The 19,979-nt window shown below is 39.0% G+C and overlaps 1 protein-coding gene and 1 pseudogene across 2 annotated transcripts in view; one reads left to right on the top strand and one right to left on the bottom strand.

Moving 5' to 3' along the window:
• The window catches only part of Ca8 (carbonic anhydrase 8), a 90,170-nt gene extending 72,046 nt beyond the window's left edge, over positions 1 to 18,124 (bottom strand). For both annotated transcript variants that reach the window (XM_076835881.1, XM_076835882.1), the window contains exons 1-3: positions 17,776 to 18,124; positions 16,519 to 16,710; positions 2,458 to 2,582 (exon numbers count right to left, since the gene is read on the bottom strand). In XM_076835881.1, the coding sequence (XP_076691996.1) occupies positions 2,458 to 2,582; positions 16,519 to 16,710; positions 17,776 to 17,875 (417 nt within the window). In that variant the 5' untranslated portion in view covers positions 17,876 to 18,124. The remainder of the gene's footprint in view (positions 1 to 2,457; positions 2,583 to 16,518; positions 16,711 to 17,775) is intronic.
• LOC143382313 (mitochondrial inner membrane protease subunit 1-like) lies at positions 5,720 to 13,662 on the top strand (annotated as a pseudogene).
• Positions 18,125 to 19,979: the final 1,855 nt, after the last annotated feature.

The following is a 19,979-nucleotide window of genomic DNA, read 5'->3' as shown; positions in this document are numbered from 1 at the left end:
TGTGTTTAAGGTGATCCTGGGTGGCTGTTCAAGACCAGGTGATCAGCAGTCAGCTATCTAAACAACCCTGTATTTGCTAATTCATTATCAATCCTGGAATGTTCTTGCACCTGGAGTCCCTTTCTCTATCTTTACAACACGAGAGCTCTATACTCCTTAAAACCCAGCTCAGAATTCACAGCCTCAAAAAAACTAAAAATTAAAAAAAAAAAAACTGGTTTGCAGGAATCTCCCTCTAATTCTGTACCCTCACAACATTTATGCATTCAATCAGTTACAGCCCTAAAACAAATGTCAGATGACTGATAAAAGTATCTGGGATTATATCAAGGATTATCTGGGATAACAAAGAATATAAATATTACTCATTACCTATTTGGGAAAAATTACAGTCAGAATTCCATTATCCTAAATATAAATATTTCTACACAAAGCCTCACTACCAGAATTTAATCTTCACTCAAAACAATCCATTACCTGTGCTTAATGGTCTGGAGCAGTTAAAATGCCACCCAGTAGCCAGACCAGTCTGAACATTTGGTCCGGAAATTCTCTCTCACAACACAGCCAAGAGCACAGGTCACTGACTCCCCTAATCTAATTAAACTTTCTCAAGGCTGGAAACTATGTCACAAGCAAAGGCACCGAATCCTCATCCAGAAGTTCCTACCTACCCCATCGTGCCCATCTCCCCCTGAACTCATGGATTATTTGAGGACTGACTGGTACGAAATCATGAAATGTCCTTTGAAACCCAAAGAAAGAGGACAGGGCTTGTCTGGCCAGCCCCCTGGCCCTCCACCACCCAGGAGGTTCAAATGAACCCTTTCCTCTGATGTGTTCTGGTGTAAGCATTTCCTTCTGAGGTTGGCTGAGGACAGGGCAGTAGGAAGAGGTGACACAAGAGTTGTTTTAAGACAGCAGAAATGAGAGAACATTTCTTGGCAACCAAGAGGGCAGCTCCCTACAAGACCATCAATACCTTCAGCACTCAGGCCCCCCCAGGAGCTGTCCCCTCTCAGAGTCCTCTCTCTGCCTTCAATTTCAACAGACCTCAATGCAGTTTTCTTCCCCTCCATCCTTAAAACATCTCACATTTCACTTTTAAGACTTGGGCCTCTTTAATAAAATGGATATCCTGAGCTTCAAAGGGATTTGTAAAAATTATCATTACACTAATGCTCAGAAACACTCCAATCTAATCCTTTAATATACACATATCATTTATACAAAATTGTACATTAGTGATTTCCAGTCACAGAGGCAATACTGCACCTGCTATCTGGTCGTGAGCAATTCCATATTTAATATTAAGCATATGTTCAGATGGGAATAACAGAAGACTGGCATGCCTGCAGTCCCCACAATATAATCTTTTTTATTATTATTAAGGGTTATATCGTTTTAATCTATCATCTCTACTAGGCATCCAAGTCAAAAAACCCCTAGACGGTTGACTATAGGACTCTGGAACAAGATAAAATCTGGAGTTGATATAGTTGAGAATCAAAGCCTTAGAAATAGAATAGATCACACAGGAAAGAGCAAAAGAGGAGGGGAAATGGGAGGGAGGAGGAAAGAGAGGAGTAAGGAAGGTAAGGAAGGCAGGTAGATGGGAAGAAAGGAAAACACACTTGTGCATACCACTGAAGGGCAATTTCCTGGAGGAAATTGAGGTTCCTTATAAGAAGAAACATCAATCAGACCTGGACCAACAGGGACATCCTCTCAACCTCACCAACACGGACTGCTTATCTATGATATGCCTAAATGACAGTGGCCTAAATGACACAGTCAACAGGGGAATGAGAGAGAAATGATCCTCCTCAGAAGTCCTCAGTCAACAAGAAAGACACAGCGGACATGACAGGTGCCAGTCCACGGGATCAGCGCATGGCACTGACCTACCATGATCTATCTAGTACACAAAGAGTGGGAGGTAAATTCTGCCTAGGGAAGAAGGAACATGACACTGGGTACTAAGACAGCGCAGGAGTCAACTAAGAAGGTTAAGTGGGGGAGGGAAGACTAGACAAAAGAATCACTCTCTTACATCTCCCTGTCCCCAAAAGCTCAGGGAGCAATTTTAAATAAACTAGAGTTTTAATTATTCTTGAGTTTCTTCCAACAGTTATGTGTTTCTAGCTCATTACCTTCCCAGAGCTACAAAAGTGACCAAATGAATTTGCCGAGACCACAGAATGTCTACAACAGTAAGAATTCTAGCATGGATCACTGTTATGGCCAGCTGCTCACCTGCACACTCCAAGCCCAGTAAAGCAGGTAAGGAGCTTCAATTGCTGCCCCAAGCTTATATCTTGTTAAGTGTTTTTTTTTTTCTTAATATAAACTGACAAAATTCAAGAGCTATGCACCTACATTTATACTTAACCATTCTTTGGTTACTGAATACTTTTCTGAACAACAAGACTTTTACACAATGATCATCGTTCTTACCTCCATGGGAAAAGCCTTGAAATTAACCGTGTGCTCGGAACCACGCTGGTTTTCTCTCCCCCAGTGAAATCTAACTTCGTACAGTTCAAATTCATGCCCTTGAGGCAAAGGTCCTCCTGAGAGAACTGAAAAATAAATTTTATTGAATTACACCACAAATTTTTTTAGCACAGCATTATAATCACTAGAGGTTTTTCAGGTTTTGTTGTTAGTATTTGTTTGGCCAAAAAGCTCTTATGAGCTCTATAGATTAAATTTACAAAGAAAAAATGAGAAATATATCACAACTCTGAAGCAAATTTATAATATTTGGGTTGGTCTAAAATTCTCGAAATGCTCATTCAGATACAGGAGACAAACAAAATCCCTAAAAAACTTGGTAATAATATGTATATTTTAACTTCTCATGGTGTTTTCAGTCCAGGAGCAGAGAAGGAAAGACAAACTTCCTGAGACTTAAGCTTAGCTCTGGTCAGGAGACAAGAAGATGATCTGAGTCTCCAATAATTTGCTACAGACCTATCAATAAATTAAACCACACTTGCACATCACTGATCAGCACTGGCAGGCGTTTATTTAGAGAATAGGTATAGGTTAACAAAATGATTCATGAAGAGGGCTGGGGATGTGGCTCAAGCGGTAGCATGCTCGCCTGGCATGCGCACAGAGCTGGGTTCGATCCTCAGCACCACATACAAATAAAAAAAAAAAAAAAAAAGATTCTTGAAGAGAATAAGCATTAAGTCAATTGATAATGAAATCATATTTATAAAACAGATAACCATTCATTATCATATAGACAACAAATGCAAATTAAATATTGATAAACCATAAAAAATATGCAAAATATTAACAACAGTTCTATGGGACCCTATCCCTATTTCTCATTTCTGGATATGTTTCAGAATTTTATCCCAAAAAAGGCACATCAAATGATAATGAAAAGCATATTTGCATGACAACATGTTTTGAAAACATAATTTAGCTAAACACTCCCTAATATCATATGTAAAATCTTGAAATAAAGTTTATTACAAACACATAGGCCAATTCCAACACAAATAAAGGGGGTTTAATTCTGGGCAAGTTTCCTCTAGCTAGTCCCAATTCTAAACAGTAGTAGCTAAGAATTTTAGGTTACTTTTGGTCAAAGAGCTGACAAACTTCACCACCACCACCCTAGAAGTAGGATCTTTGAAACAGATTATTATTCACACTTGAGTTGCCTCTGAGAAGGAAAAAAAAAAAAAAAAAAAAGAGCCTTGACCTTGAGGAACAGCTGTTCATCCCCAAATTCAATGGATGAAAAAGCAAACTGATGAAGAGATATTTATTTGTTTGGTTGGTTCTTAGTTTCTGCCTTATTATAAACAGAATTTAAGGTTGATTATATCCACATACAAAAAACAGAGCCAGAAAGTGTAAGTTATGTAGAAAAAACAGAGGGAAATAAAGAGGCAAACTGAGAATAGATGGAGAAATCTATCATAGAGAATGAAGAACATGCCAGGCATGCTGCATGCACCTGTAATCCCAGTGGCTCAGGAGGTGGACACAGGAAGATGGCAGGTTCAAAGCCAGCCTCAGCAAAAGTGAGGTGCTAAGCAACTCAGTGAGACCCTGTCTCTGAATAAAATACAAAATAGGGCTGGAGATGCGGCTCTGTGGTCAAGTGCCATTGATTCAATCCCCGATACCCCCACCACCACAAAAAAGAAAAAGAAAGAAAGAAAATGAAGGACATGAACTCCTTATTAACAAGACCCTAAAATTTTGGTTCTTAGCTTTCTAGCAGCTTGAACAAGAAACGAAAACAGTATCCATAAGAAAAATTGATTTTAATTTTTCAAGTAGACAAAAGCAAGGTGTATGGCCATCAGCATCAGGTCACCTCACAGGATTTCAGTCTTCTTGCTCATGCTTGGCCTTCTTTAGGTCACATGACAAGCCCTAGGCGTCAGTGTTATCATCCCCAGGACCAAGACCAAGGCGTCAGTGTTATCAAGCCCAGGACCAAGACCCAAGCTGGAATCCCCTGGCCTGCGTCCTGGGGTGACATAGAGATAGTATCCGTAAGTGTGAACTAAAAATGAATCCTGGAAGCCTAGATTTCTGAACTGCAGCTCCTACTTTGAGAACTACATTTCATCTTATTTTCCAAGACAACCCAAAAAATATCTAAATACATGGATCAAAAAGGTTTACACATTCATAGCTACGGTGCAGGCTCACTCCATCTTCCTCTTCAATAAACATCACATTATGTGGACTTAAAAATGTGTGAAATGTTTTTACTTCAAATAGATGCCACATATTCTGAACAATTTTCTCACTTCCTCCTTTGCCATAGCTGTCCAAACTTGGTCTTAAGAAAAATCAGGAAGGAGACCATAAGTCTACCCTCCACACATTATATTACAACCCAACCCAGAAAGAACAAAAACAAAGAGGGAGAGGATTTTCCTGATTCACAAGGCATCCCAGCCCACGTCAGCAGAAGGAGAAAATACACCCTTCCCTTCATCACAGACAGCAATGACAATGCTGGGGCTTCAGCCAGTGAGTTCTGTAACCCTCTACTTTTAAAAGGCAGCAATAAAACTCTCTTAGAGGAGGCCCAGCTCCATGTTGCATAGAAAGAAAAAAGTGTCATCAAATGAAGCACACATGAAATGGGAAAGAGGATTAAAAAAAATCTTCACCCCATATACTCAAGCACATGCTCTCTCTCTAGCTCTCAATCTCTCTCTGAAACTAACTGTTAGAGAGCGTTATCCTAGTACTTTCTTAGGGAAATGGAAGTTATAGCTAATCCTAACAGTGATTTCAGGGAACCCAAAAGAGATCCACCTTACAAAAATATATTTCCCATCTGACTTCCCAATGCCCAATAATTCTTTAAAAGCCATAAGGCGTTTAAAGCAGGGAGATAAGGCTTTTATTTGAAATATCTGGAAATTCAGGCTACACAGATCCATGTTTTGATAGGGAGAAGTTCAAAGCCCCAAGAGGGGTCATTTATAAATGTTTCCTGATCAACTACTATACTGTGCCAAGCACTGCATGAATCACACACTGATACATGATACAATGATACACATACAAAATCCCTGACCTCATGGTTCTTACATTCTATTGAAATGTAAACTCAACAATTTATGAAGATCAAATTTCCCTGCATATTATTCGGTCTCTACATGACAAGTTTATTAGTTGCAAAGTTATTATGTTCAATAAAATTTCAACGAAACAACAGATCCTTATGGATCTTACATTCTATGAGGCTGAAGAGAAGGGAAGCTCTTTGCCCAGACCTGGTCCTCCAGAGAGAGGGGACAATGAGGTGGCTTTCAGCCAGGAATCAGGCTCTGGGTATCTTTCATTTGCTACAGATGAATAATCCAAAGTTAAATCACATTAAAATCATGTGGCTGTACAAAGCCATTTAAAAAAAAGGACAAATATGGAATTCAGAGTTTTATGAGGTGCCAGGTAAAAGCACTACCTGTTCATCCCCCAAGAGTGATTGTTTGTAGACTAAAAATAAATTGCAGCTCACTTTTATCCATTTGGCAACATCCTCTTAAAGTATTATTCTCTCTCTGTATAGCTTACATCTTTTTTTATAAAGAAACCAGTCATACCAAAAGGGGTGCTCTTTTCCTACATGAATGAATATCAAATTTTGCTGAATGATATTTGGTTACTATATGGCTACTTATTAGTTACGTTAACATTAGACTCAATAAAAGTACAATGAAACAACATGCTAAATATCCTTAAAATAACAAATTTGTGAAAAGAATTATGTAATAAATTGATGTCTTCGCTACTACCTCATTTTCTTAAATGCTCTTTAACAGCATGGCTATTAAGCTTATGAGACTTAAAAAGAGAAGTTTCCCAGAAGAATCTCCTGCAAAATGTGAGAATCACAAAAAGACTTGGTGTATGTATATTTACCTAAATCTAAGCTTCTATGATCCTTTTTGAAAAACAAATTTACCAGATAATTTGAAGGCTGATGCTCATTTCACTTGAACTTGACACAAGATAACTCCATTCCTGGTCCTGTGCTGACCACTGAATATACAAAGTAAAGGGATCCAGTCTTAGTACTAGCCAAGCATTCAAACTGCTGAAGAAATCACACTTAGTAGTCCAAATAGGAGGCATCAGGGACAGGAAAGGAACGTGGACAGGTAGTAAGAGGGAGCCCAGCCAAGTCAAAAACAAATGGGGATCAGGAAGTTGGGGAGACTTTCTGAAGACGACGATAGCTATGCTAAGTGGAAAAGTGCAACTGAAGCAAAGAGGCTTAGAAAGGCTTAGTGATGTGAAACAGCATAACTTTGTTCCAAGAAAAAATAAAAAGAGAGGTAACCAACAGTCAGAGGCAGGTTCATAACATGGACCCCAGAAGGAGATTTGCAGCCTAGGAGCTGGAATTAATCCTGCAGGGAACCATCCAGGGCTTCTGTGCAAGGAACTAACATGACTGTCTTTGCATGGTGAAATACGACTCCAGGGTCTGCACACACATCAGAATACCAAAGGGCAAGCCTCACCGGTGAGAAAGCTGCTGCTGCGGCCCAGGTGAAGATGGCAGGGCCAGGAGACGAAGTCTGCTAGATCCAGACTGCAACCAGAGGAGAAAGGCCAGCGGGTCCCTGACACATCCCTTGAAGGACCCAAAGGCTCAAACACTTTATTCTTAATAGGTCTAAAGATTTTATAACCTCAGGTAAAATATATGTATGTGTATCCACACATACACACATACACGTATATGTATACACACATATATTCAAGCTCTTAAACATTCCAAAAGAAATATTTGCTTTTAGCATTTTAAGTCTTTAAAGCAAAGATCAATATTTTTTACTCTTCTCATTTTTTAGTATATATTTCTATTTCATATAAAGAATAAATATCTTCTGCTCTCAGAGAAAGGCCTGTCTGAATCTTGTGTAAGGATCTCCCAGGATTCTTTGGGGTCAGAGGAGTCTAGAAACCATGGATCACCCACACAGGCTTTAAACATGCTTTAGATTGTTTTTCTGTAAACCCTGCAACTACCCTAAAAACTGAATGTGTTGTGGAACAAACCTATTGCCAAATGATGGCAGAAATGACATAGAACTGTGCTTCATAGTATTGTGGGCAACACCTTTCAACTTGTTGGCTATACTATTTAACATGGCTTTATGAGCCCATGAGAATTGAATATGCTGGTGGTGTTGTAATGTGCTCCAGACCATCAATGGGCCCTACAATTCAAAATCCAAAAACTGTCCTGCAGAAAATCTTAGCCAATATTGTTATGGTATCCAAAGAGATGCTACTGTGATTGCAAAAAGCCCAAGTGACCCAAAATCAAACATTGGTAAAAGAATGATTTGTTTGAAAGAAGACAAAATCCTCACTACTAGTCCATCAGATTTCATTAAAAACCATAATTATGCACCAATGGGCAATATTTAATTAGAAGGTGATAATCTACAGAATTCTACAAAATCCAGGTTCTACAAACCTACTATACCTGGATGAACAAGAGAAGGGTACTTCTTTAAGATTTGAACTCTGAGCGATTCTGGATTTCCATGTGACAGCCTAAGTGGCCACAGATTTTCTGATGACTGGTAAGCATTTATTTTTATGACTTAATTACTGTCTCCTATTCAAGTGAATTGATGACAGCTATTGAAAACGTGTACTTACCAACAAACTACTTGCTGTTCAATATATGTATGTGTATCCACACATATACACATACATGTATATGTACACATATACATATATTCAAGCTCTTAAAGGCAGAGATCAGGGCTAAAGGTGTGGCTCAGTATTAAAGTATTTTCCTTGCATTCATGAGATCGCATTCATGAGACCTTCCATTTGTTCCCCAGCATTAAAAAAAAAAAAAATAGAAATCATAGCAATAGCATGGATAGTAGGTCAGTTGGTCACACTGGGAAAAGTGAAGCAGATTAAAGCAACTGTCCAGGCAATTCAAGTTCTCCAAATAAATAAGATAGTCACAAAGAAATTTAACCCTGACCTCTCATATAAATAAAAAATACAGAACCTCTTCAGCAAAAACAATGTCAAAGTATCTTTGACAACTTCATCTTTGCATCAGCAAGGTTGCTAAGAAACTCCATAAAAAGGTGTCTTGTTTTGGGGGAAGGGTGTGATTAATAATTATCATCTAGCCTAAAATTAGTATTGAGAATTGTAAAAGACCCAGAAGTAAAATTTCCTAATTAAAGTTTCTATAATAAGTTTCCACAAAGGGAAAAAATGACCTTTCCTGAACAGCAAATTCTCCCATACTGATGGCCCATTAAAAATGTCATTACTTTAACATACTCCTAATAGTCAGATGGAATCACATGCTACTGCACAGGCCTGGGCAGTCCCCCACCTTCTCACTACCTAAGTATCTAATCATTCAGGCTAGAAATATATACACCAGTAACAATCATCAGCTGCTTCATTTTCTGTGGTATCAGTTACCCATGGTCAAACACAACTTGAAAATACTGAACGGAAAATTCTAGAAAGAGAGATTCATTCACATACCTGTTATTACAGTATATTTTTGTAATAGTTCTATTTTATTATAATTTAAAGCTGTTAATCTCTTACTATACCTAATTTATCAATTAAACTTTATCATAGGTATATAAGATAGAAATAAATAGTATATGTAGAATTTGGTATAATCCATTTCAGGCATCTACTGAGGGTCTTGGAACATATCACTCATCAATAAGTAAGGATTACTATAATTTTTATATTTTTAGAACTATATATTTGTATTTATGCTACTGTTCATACCATTAATATGTTCAACTTTAATTTGTCTATGAACCTTAAATGTTAAGATTCCTGCATACAATGATTCACCTGTCCTACTGAGAAATAAAATGACACATAGAGCAGCCTTAATAAACTTCTCCCCATTCCAGGAGATAACAGGACCAGTGGTGTGGTCAGGTCACCCCCAGAACACAATGCTTGGTTCAACTCCACATTGAGAGGGACTCGGCTGTCTTAAAATATGCCCAGTGTGGGGGTAAAGGCAAGGTGGCAAGAACAACAGGCAGACACCTCTAACGATTCTTTCCTCTCCTTTTTCCACATGGCTAATTCCTGGAGTTCCCTGAACTGCACCTCAGAAATCTCTGTCACCCCTCCTTTTCCACGTGATGGCTTCGGTCTTGGGTAATTCAGTCTCTTGCACTGAACTTGAAACTAGCTCCCAATCTCTCTCAGATACCATTTCATTTCATACTGTCACATTAATTTTCCTAAAGCAACATGTTAATTGTGAGTTTATTCTACAGGAAAAAAAAATATATTGTACTCTTTAGAGTCTGTTCAGGGCCCCTCATGAATGTGCTTCAACACACCCTCTCTATTACATTTCCCATTACCTTTACCATTTCCCTCTACCATGAATCTTCCCTCCTAGCTGTACTAAAGGATCTTCCTTTCCTCACACGGTCCAGATCTGGACCCTTCCCACGTTCATGTCTCTTCTGCATGCTGTCTCTTCCTCCCACCATGTCCATATGCTCTTCACCCATTTCAAATATTACCTTCTCCACAAACCATTCCCTGATCCTTCCCACTCAAAATCATCTTTCCCTGTATACCTATCTTCCATGACCTTCCAGTGTAACCTCCCAGAGGATAGGTATGGGGTATGATTTAGGTTTACCTTACCTAAAGTAATATAACGCCTTGCATATGGTGAAACAAAGATTGCAAGCTCCAACCTTCAGGGCCATAGGAAACCAAGAAACATGCAAGACAGGTACACATCTCCAGCTTCTCCTGGCAATCAAACACCTGGAAAACCAGGCATGCTCTCCGAAGCTTGCCCGTTTCCCACAGTCTTCTCCTGGCCATGCTGACTCCCAACATCACAGATGAAGCAGAAAGTCAGTAGCTATTTTCAATCTTCTCCTGCCTGGCTGCTGACATTTATAGTGTCTGTCTAGCTCTTAGAGACAAGTCCATTTTTAACTACTATTAATAATTTTTGAGGGATGAAGGACTATCATATCAGTTGAATGATCAAAATAAATGTCTTCAAGGGAAAAAGGTGGCAACTGTGTGGTACCATGACAATGGTCAGTACTTTAATGAATTTTGTGTGGAAATACAATTATATTTATTCTATGTAGGTCCAGAGTCCTAAAATAGAAAGCAACAGGAAAGATGACAGAATTTTCTGAGTTTTGGAATTGCTCAAATGCAAAATGAATTTCCGTCCCTAAGCTGTTCAAGCTGATGTTCCCAAACCTTGCCAGACGGTTTGAGAAGGGAGATTGATTGACTGCCCTCCCGGGACCTGTTTCACATGGAGAATCTGTAACTGCAGACCCTTTCCTAAATGCATTGGCTGTCTGGATAAAGTAGCACACACTCTGTATGGGAGTGCTGCTTATGGAGTGCATGCAACATAAGAAGAGAAGAAGGTCAAGGAGCAAATCCTGAGGAACCCTATTATTTAAGGATCATAGAGGATGAAGACCTGGCAGAAAAGAGGCGATCAAAACTAAGAAAGGTCAGGACAGTGTGTTTCGCAGCTACCAACATGAGAGGAGTTCCAAAAATTTCAAAGGCAGCAGAGGTAACGAACGCACTGCAAGAATATTGAGGTGCCCATTGGATTTAGGGAACAATAAGGTCACCGGTGACCTTAGTGTGAGAAGTTCCAGCAGAACTATGGGTAGTTGGATGAAGCAGCAAGCACATGCTCATGAAATGCCTCAAATTTAAAGTAAGATCATATCTCCAAACCAAGCTTTACTTTGGCAAGTATACGCGTTTAAAATATGCTACAATTGTTGTAACCCTTTTGGGTAATTCTCTATAATTTTTTTCAGATGAACACAAAGACCAAAGGAGGAGGGAAGGAGAAAAAGGAAGGGAAGAAAGGAGGAAAAGAGCTAAGGTGAGAGGGAGGAAGGAAAAGGAAAAATCTAAGGATCCCAGGCCACTGACAGTCTCAGGTTTCAGCACAGTGGGGCATACAAATTTGGCCTTAATTTTAAAAAAAAACTGTGCATATAAAATGCATTTTTTTAATTTAAAAAGACAGTGCACTGCATTTGAAGGGGGCATCTCCAGATCTCCAGTTAGACAAGGAGGATTGTACTCCATCATTTATCTTCCCTCCCTTCTCCATCCTCACTAAACTAAAAGAGTGAAAATTTGCAGTAGTAAAATGAACAAGAGTAGAGAGAACAGCACACAAATGCAGAAAACGAAAACTGAACAAACAAACAAACAAAAACTCCAGGGAGCTGTTAAATGTCCTAAAAGATAAATGATTGAGCAAAACAAAAGCTGTAAGAAGGGGAAGCCCACAAGAAGTGGACAAGTCTATCACAGAATCTGGTTGCTATGGTTAGATGCTTGTGCCCTCTCCAGAACACAACAGCTTTAAAGCTAGAGTGATCAGGAGGTAATCAGGTCATGAGGGTTCTGTGCTCATGAATGGGATTAGTGCCTTACAGGGGTTCCAGGGAACCATTCATCCCTTTTTGTCTGTCTGCCACATGAAGACACAGCCAAAAAGTGTCATCTATGGAGCAAAGAGTAGGCCCTCTCCAGACACCGAATTCACCTGCACCTTGATCTTAAACTTCCCAGACAAGTCTGAGGTCTTTTGTTATAGCAGCCAAATGGAGTAAGACACCAGGAAAGAATCGAGAAGTACAGGCATTAGGGATTTCAGGATGTGGAGGTACAGAATAGGAAAGAAAAAACCAGAAGGTAGATTTAAATTCTTTTAAAAAAGCAGTCAGGCCTCCGGATCTCATTCCCCAGGGCCAGGCAGCTACCATTCACCTTCCCTGACAAAGGATGAAGCAAATGTCAACATGCCAAACAGTGCCACTCTCCTGTCTGGGCCAACAGTCAGAATGTGGGCAGTCAGGTGTGAGTCATCCCCCAATACAAAACACAAGCAAAAGGCAGATAAATTCCTAGAAAGTGTGAGAATCTACAAAACCTTCTCCACATGGGCAGGTCCTTGCCTGATCGCATTACCAAGAAGTCAACACACACCTCAATCCCTGCTTATACGCGCAGAGTTTAGAGACCACTTTTTTTTAATATTTATTTTTTAGTTGCAGTTGGACACAATACCTTTATTTTGTGTATTTATTTTTATGTGGTGCTGAGGACCAAACTCAGGGCCCCGCACCTGCGATGTGAGTGCTCTATCACTGAGCCACAACCCCAGCCCTTACAGATCACTTTTTAAAACTCATTCTTAAATATGAACAAAGAACCAAAATCACTAGATGTTTGATGAGCACTTCCAAAATAAAAGAGAAGGACAAGAACAAACAGAAGAAGGAACCCACAATGAACAGACACACTTTGGACTCAGGAAAGGAGCAATACAGAAAAGGATGAAGAAAGAACTCACATTCATGAAATACTGGATACCAGATTTTAAAAATCTAAATATTTTTTCCCTAAAATCAGCACCTATTTTTAGAAGTTAAAAATGAGAACCAAAAAAAAAATAAATAAAAGTTAACAGAAAAACTGAAAGGTATAAATTGGGGAAATCTAGCAGATGAAAAAGGTAAAGAGAAAGGTAGGAATAAACACATGGAAAAAGAAAAAAACTAAAATGTATCCATGAAATGATGATACAAGAAATATAAGAAAATTTCTGAGAAATAAAAGATACAATTATTCTGGTTGAAAGGACTCAAAAGGAACCCAGCACAGAGTCGGGAGGAGGGGACCAAAAAACCACACCACACTAAACACTAAAAAAAAAAAAACACCATACGACTGAAGTCGAAAAGCAGATGGCACTAGATCTTTCCACTGCAGGACTAGAAGCCAGAAGGCAATGGAGTGATGATGTCCAACATCAAATGACACCAAAAAATATTTCCCAAACCAGCACCATCCCAGGCAAATGCAATGGAGCATGAGGTATAATAATGACACCTTTGCAGATACACAAAGCATCCAATCATTTGCCCTTGATGTGCCCTTTTTCTCAGGAAGTTCCTGGAAGATGAACATAGGAGGGAACAGACCAAGAAATCCCCTGAAATGACAGAGCAACCCCAAAAGAGGATGACGGATGACGCAGCCTTCAGGAAACATGGGATCCAACAAAGGAAAGAAAGGGACTTCGAAGGTACGAGGTCCTAGTAGTACAAGTGATGGCCTTAAAGGAGCCTGAGAAGCCAGCAGTTCAAAGAGGAAGAACAACAAGGAGCAGAAGAAAGGACAAAGTTTGAAAATGAATTTATGATAAATAAATAAATAAAGGAACAAAAACACATTAACTCCATGAAAAAAAAATATATACATTGTTTGATAAAGGAAACAGAATATAGTCTTAGCTGTAAATAATAATAAAACCACTGAGCACTGATTTAAATATAAATACAATTGAAGTATATGAGGACAATAGGGGTAGTGAAATTACAAGAGGAAAGAGTAATAAGTGAATTGACTTCATCTACCATGGCAGGGCATTCAAAAATATCCTAAACACCAGAGCACAACAGGATAACCACGTTATTAGGAAAGAGAAAGGTAACTTCACGAGAAACAACTAAAAAGGTTCAAAGCAATTGTCACTAGAGAAAAGAAGTTGCAGTGGGGAGGGTTGGGGCACTAGCAGAGGCAGACAGAACTATACTAATATTTGGCTATTTAAATATGTCTGTATTCCATTTTGATTAAAAAAATTTAAATGAATAAATGACAGGTAAAGAGAAAGGACTTACATTTTCTTTAAGAAGTTTAAATACTCTAGCAAAAAAGTAATCTACTGGTCAAGAAATAAATTTTTAGTTAATTTTTTTTTTGAGTTTGCAGGGAAGGGAAGAAACCATGAGGAAGAAATCATTAAAGTAGGCAGGAAGGTGACAGAGCATCTAAAGGAGGATGGTCTCCAAGGAGGAAGAGAATAAGTGCATCCACATCAGCCTAGACAGAAATACAGAGTTCTTCCTCAGTGGACAGGGTAGAGAACCTGGGAAGGAGGAAAGGAAAATAGAGGTAGGTGAGAAAGAAACATCTCATGGCTAGATGGTGGAGACATAGCCTGACGTCTCTACATGGGAATGAAGTAAAGAAGTAAGATCAAGATCGTGAAGGCACCTTAAGAAAATCCCAAGTACAGGCTGGGACTCAGTGGTAGAGCACTCAGTGGTAGAGCACTGAGTGGCAGAGCGCCTGATTAGCACATGGGAGGCCCTGGGTTCGATCCTCAGCACCACATAAAAATAAATAAAATAAAAGTACTGCATCCAACTACAACTAAAAAATAAATATTTTTTGGAAAAAGAAAGAAAAAAAGAAAATGGCAAGTCCTGTCAGGTGTAGGGGTGCACATCTATGATCTCAGCAACTCAGGAAGCTAAGAGAAGCCCAAGTTTGAGGCCAGCCTCAGCAACTTAGTAAAGCCCTGTCCCCTGACTCAAAATAAAACATAAAAAGAGATGGAGAGGGACTGGGGTTGTGGGTCAGCAGTAGAGCACTCGCCTAGCACATGCGAGGGAGGCCCTGAGTTCGATTCTCAGCACCACAAAAAAATAAATAAATAAATAAAATAAAGTTATTGTGTCCAACTACAGCTAAAAAATAAATATTTTTTTAAAAATTGGGTGAGGATATAGCTCAGTGGTGAAGCACCTCTGTGTTCAATCCTCGATTTTTTATTTTCACACTCATTTCAATGTGGCATTTGTACATTCTCTATGCTTCAATATTTTACAAAAGAGTCACATCATGTTTACATTAGAACTGTTAACAACTATGTTTTCACCATGACGCCTCAAGAACGTTCTTATACATTTGTATACAACCAACACTCATCATGGTGCCTAACCTTTTTGTTGTATGAATCTATAAACATTTATTTGCAGAAGTACAAATGGATATCCCATTCAGATGGTAGGCAATCAACACATCATATCATACACATGTACTACCTTAAAGTGTTTTTATATGCCAGAACAGTCAGCATTCAATAACTTTACCATATACTTAAGAATAATATATACTGTTCCGAAATAGATAAAAAAATTCTGACTTAAGTTTTTCTATGTCTCATGACGAAATATATACAAAACGAAGGATCTCTTAGGGTGATGCCCCATCTTGACTATCAAAACAACAGGGAAGACTATGTGGATCTACGACTCTCTCATGGGTTCTAACTTAAACCTCAGAAACATTCATAATCAATAAAAAATCTATAGTTGGAAATCAATACCTGCCATACCTAATAATAAACCTAAACATTTTATGGCTTAAAGTATCAAATTTGTTGATTTGAAACTAATTTAAACACAATTTCTGATTATCAAGCATGTCCTAATATTTCAAAATACTCTAATTTTACATTCTTTCCAAGAGGGAAAGATAATTATTTTTTCACTATAAAAAATGACATTAATGCTAATTTTTAAACAAATCTGTTTATACTCAAAACTGATTTCCTTGAAAACTACTCTTTTTCCACAAAATATTTCAGATTCATCTCAAAGAGGTTCAGGTATGGAGGGAATTTTAAAAATAAATGAAAGCAAGAGCTTCATTTGCCACTTAAATATTTTTAGTTTTTTGAGGATTTTTAGTGCTATTAATTAATATTAGTTTAATAGAGACAATTAATTTGCAAAGTCTATCTCCAGTGCCAGATTATGTCAATGAGTTCTATCTTCAGAAATCTAAATGATTTCAGCTAATTGACAATTTAGAACAAAATATAATTGGTACACTTTCCCTTATATTTCACAAAGTTCACAAAACTAAATTCTAGTTATATTACATGAAAAAAAATACTAACAAGTGAAATCTTCATAATTTCACCCTTTTAGCCTTTCAGAATTGTTTCAGAATACCCCCCAAAAAATGTATTTTATGGTATAAAAAGATCTCCTGAAAATAGAGCTTTGTTGGCTGTACCGTTAACATACAGGTTAAATCAGAGTCTACAGCTTCCTAATGACTTCTAGTTTCAAGAGGGCATGAATATGTTTTCTAAAATACCTGATTTGGACTTCAGAATAACCTGAATAGTATGTCCATCATTGGTGACTTCACAGTCCCGGCAGACCACATAATTTGGAGAGAGGCGGACATCCAGCAGGGAGGGATCATACCTAGCTTCTCTTGAATTTAGGTTAATAGGAGACTGGTATTCCCCGTTAGCATCAGGAAACACCAAGCCCCACTCAACACCTAAGGACACAATGAAAAGAAAAAAAAAATCAGGAACAGGTTAAGAAAAAAGAAAAAAAGTAAGTTAAAGTAAAATTTAACGTGTGAAAACTAGTTTAAAGTCTTTTAACTTTTGATGTTATGAAGAGGGTTTTGACTACCACATCTCTACCAATGAAATATGATGTATGTGAATTTTTGCACTCATATAAATGAGCTGATATTATCAAATACACATACAAAATCCTTAACTAATGAATTTGTTAAGACAATCTGTATTTTGTCTACATAGATATAATAATTAATGGCTCTAGAAAATTAAAGTCATCTCTAAGTGACTATTTAAAAAATACCACGAAAAATATTTCTGGACTCTTTAGTTCAGGACTTAGGAAATAACCTGGAACTTTCAATAGGCTTAGTGAGAGCCAAGAACTATCACTGTCTTATCAGAAATGCAAACTCAGTGAACTGTGCATAAGGATAAGTAGATACACATAAATGTACTCCTTCCAAATATTTTACAATTAAAACTGTACATTCTACATTTCAGTATATGTAGTAAACATCAGTACTAAAGGTGAGCTATTGAGAACCCTACGTCTTCGGGGATAAATTTGGGAAACTAAATTTCTCTTTAATAAAAAGTCAACCCCTTCTCCTAAGCCCACAGATCCAGTTTGAAACTTAGGACTAAGTTTTCTAAAGACTTGAGCGTTGTTACTATCCGTCATGAAAAGACTACAAAGCAATAAATAGTTTCACTGCCATCTCAAAATATTAACATGTACCGTGACTCTTCTTGGCTACTCTTTTAAGTCCCGGCTGCCTGGCAGCAGCAAGTGCGAACCATCACGGGGCAAGAAGACCAAACACCTACACCCTCCCAGGTCACGAACCTGGGCGGGCGGCGGGAGAACGCAGGCGGCGGGCACGCCTCCCTGAAGCGCCTCTAGCCCTGAAAGACGGCAGTGTCCCTGTGAGAAAGTGTGGACGCGCGCGACAACCGTAGGGCGCAGAGCCACGCGCTCCGCGGGACACTAACGCGCCGACCCGTGCCCGACACCCAGACGCGTAATGGGTTACCTTCCTCGTAGCCCCACTCCACGCCCTCCTCCTCTTCCTCTTCATCCTCCTCCTTCTCTGGGAAGGCGACGGTATCTTCGATGAAGCTCAGGTCAGCCATAAGAAAGTCCCGGGTGTCTCAGACCTCTCTCCACAGGTGACTACGCCTGGGCAGGACCAGCGCTCCGAGGTGCGCGTGGGAGTGTTTGTGCGCGCGCGAGGGTGCAGCGTGGTGTGAGTGTGTGCGCGCCGCCGTGGACGTGGGAGCGCGTGCAAGAGAGTGTCCGCGGGTGCGGGGCGGGCGGTCGTACAGCCGGCCCGGGATTTGCAGCAACCAGCCGCGCAGCGCGCCTGGACTCTGGGTGCAGACGGGGAAGCGCGGCAGGACTGGAAGCAAACGATCGGCGATTTATAAACCCGGCTGGGGCGTGTCTGCACGCGAGGATCCGCCCCCTTCGCTCAATGGCCTGGGGACCCACAGAGCGAACTGCAGGAAACAGGACTTAGGGACTACGGACGAAAGCACAGAAGCAATATGGGCACCCCACGTCCTCTCCACGAGGTGGTCCGCACCACCCCCGTGTCTTCTTTTCAAAGCCCCCGCGAATCTCCTAAAGTCAGCCCTCGGGACCCCACACCCTGGCCTGGAACACACGCTCTCTCCATTTATTTATTTCATCTTTACTCTAGGAAATACCAAAAGAGATTTGGAGAGGAGAAAGATGGAGGGAAGAAATGACAACTGAAAGACCCCTTAACAAAATTTTTTTTTAAAAAAAGAATTTCTCCCCCAGAATCTTTTTATTACTCAGCATTTACTTTTTAATTCATCCTTAGAACACAGTGAAAGCGAACGTGGAAATTTTTCTGAGATAGTTGGGATTCCTAAAAACATTTCAGGAAAAAAAATAGATAGTTTTAATGTCGAAACGAAGATATTCTTGGAGGGAAATTGTGCATGTAAAAGTATTATTTCAAAGGCAAAACTAGTGAAGTGCTTGTAGCTTTGGAGTCTCGGCTGCTACAGGCTCACCTTGCTGTGTACACAGCTCCCAATCACTTAGTGAAATCGTGTAAATAATGAAATGCACACATTGCATAACAGGAACTTTCCTGATCCAAAGCGGTCACATTGTTACCTTTTGAACATGCTTAATGATTTCAGCCCCCTTTTCCAGTACCCTATTCGGTGGTAAACCCTAAACTGGTTGACTCCACATTTTTAGATTTATATGCCTAATAAGCTCAGATTCTAGCCTTAAGTACAATTTGTTTTTCATATGCCCCCATGCACACGCCAAAATGTCTATTAGTAATTTGAATAGTCTTTGTTCTAAATCATGCTATCCTTATGAAATCTTAATTTTTCAAAAGGATAGAGATGATTGATCTGGGGAATGTTTGGATTCTGTGCTCCTGTCCTTCAATGCCTGCTCAGCACCTTCACTTTAAAAAAAAAAAAAAAAAAAAAAAGGCTAAATAAATTTTTTTTAAAAGCTGGGGGGCTGGGAATATATATGGCTCATGGGTTGAGTGCCCCTGGGTTTAATCCTAAATGTCAAACAAAACAAAAAAAAGTCACATCACAAGCCTATTTCAAACCTCTCCAGAAAGTGGGTTGGGTCTGAAAGTGAGAAGAACTCAAATCAATCAATTCTACCACTTTCTGGAAAGTTCAGTAAAGTAAGTGAAAACTGCTTGCCAACTTTAGCTTTTAAGATTTCAAACATTTGTGTAATTTCTCTTTCCCCTTACTGCAAACACTAAAGCTGTTCTCATTCACAGGATCAAATCATTCTGAAACTAAATCCAATCTTCATTCACTGTCTTCTGGGGCTTCTTCATTGTACAGTCTCTCTCTTTTTTGCAAGTCAATAAGCCTGAGATTAGCCAAAGTCTACCCTAAAGACATAGCTATTAAAACTAGTGAGTACTACCAAAACTATTAACCACTTTCCATGGAAGTTCTTTTAAAAGATTTCACTTATTTTTCTTTACATTTTTTGCAATGTTGAACTTGTTTCGAGTTTCTTTTTAGAAATATGTTCACCCATTAATCAAACCGTACAGCTAATGAACCCCATATAAAGGAGGACCTCACAAATAAAATCACTTTACCAATCTGAGTTTATACAGCAATAATAATTTCCTTTTTTCCTCAAGTGTACATAGATGTGATATTGTAACCATTGTGTAACCACCAATTACATTTAAAGAAAGTATCG

The sequence above is a fragment of the Callospermophilus lateralis genome, chromosome 16, assembly GCF_048772815.1.
Source record: "Callospermophilus lateralis isolate mCalLat2 chromosome 16, mCalLat2.hap1, whole genome shotgun sequence".
NCBI classification, from domain to species: domain Eukaryota; kingdom Metazoa; phylum Chordata; class Mammalia; order Rodentia; family Sciuridae; genus Callospermophilus; species Callospermophilus lateralis.
This window is presented reverse-complemented; position numbering and strand designations above follow the sequence as displayed.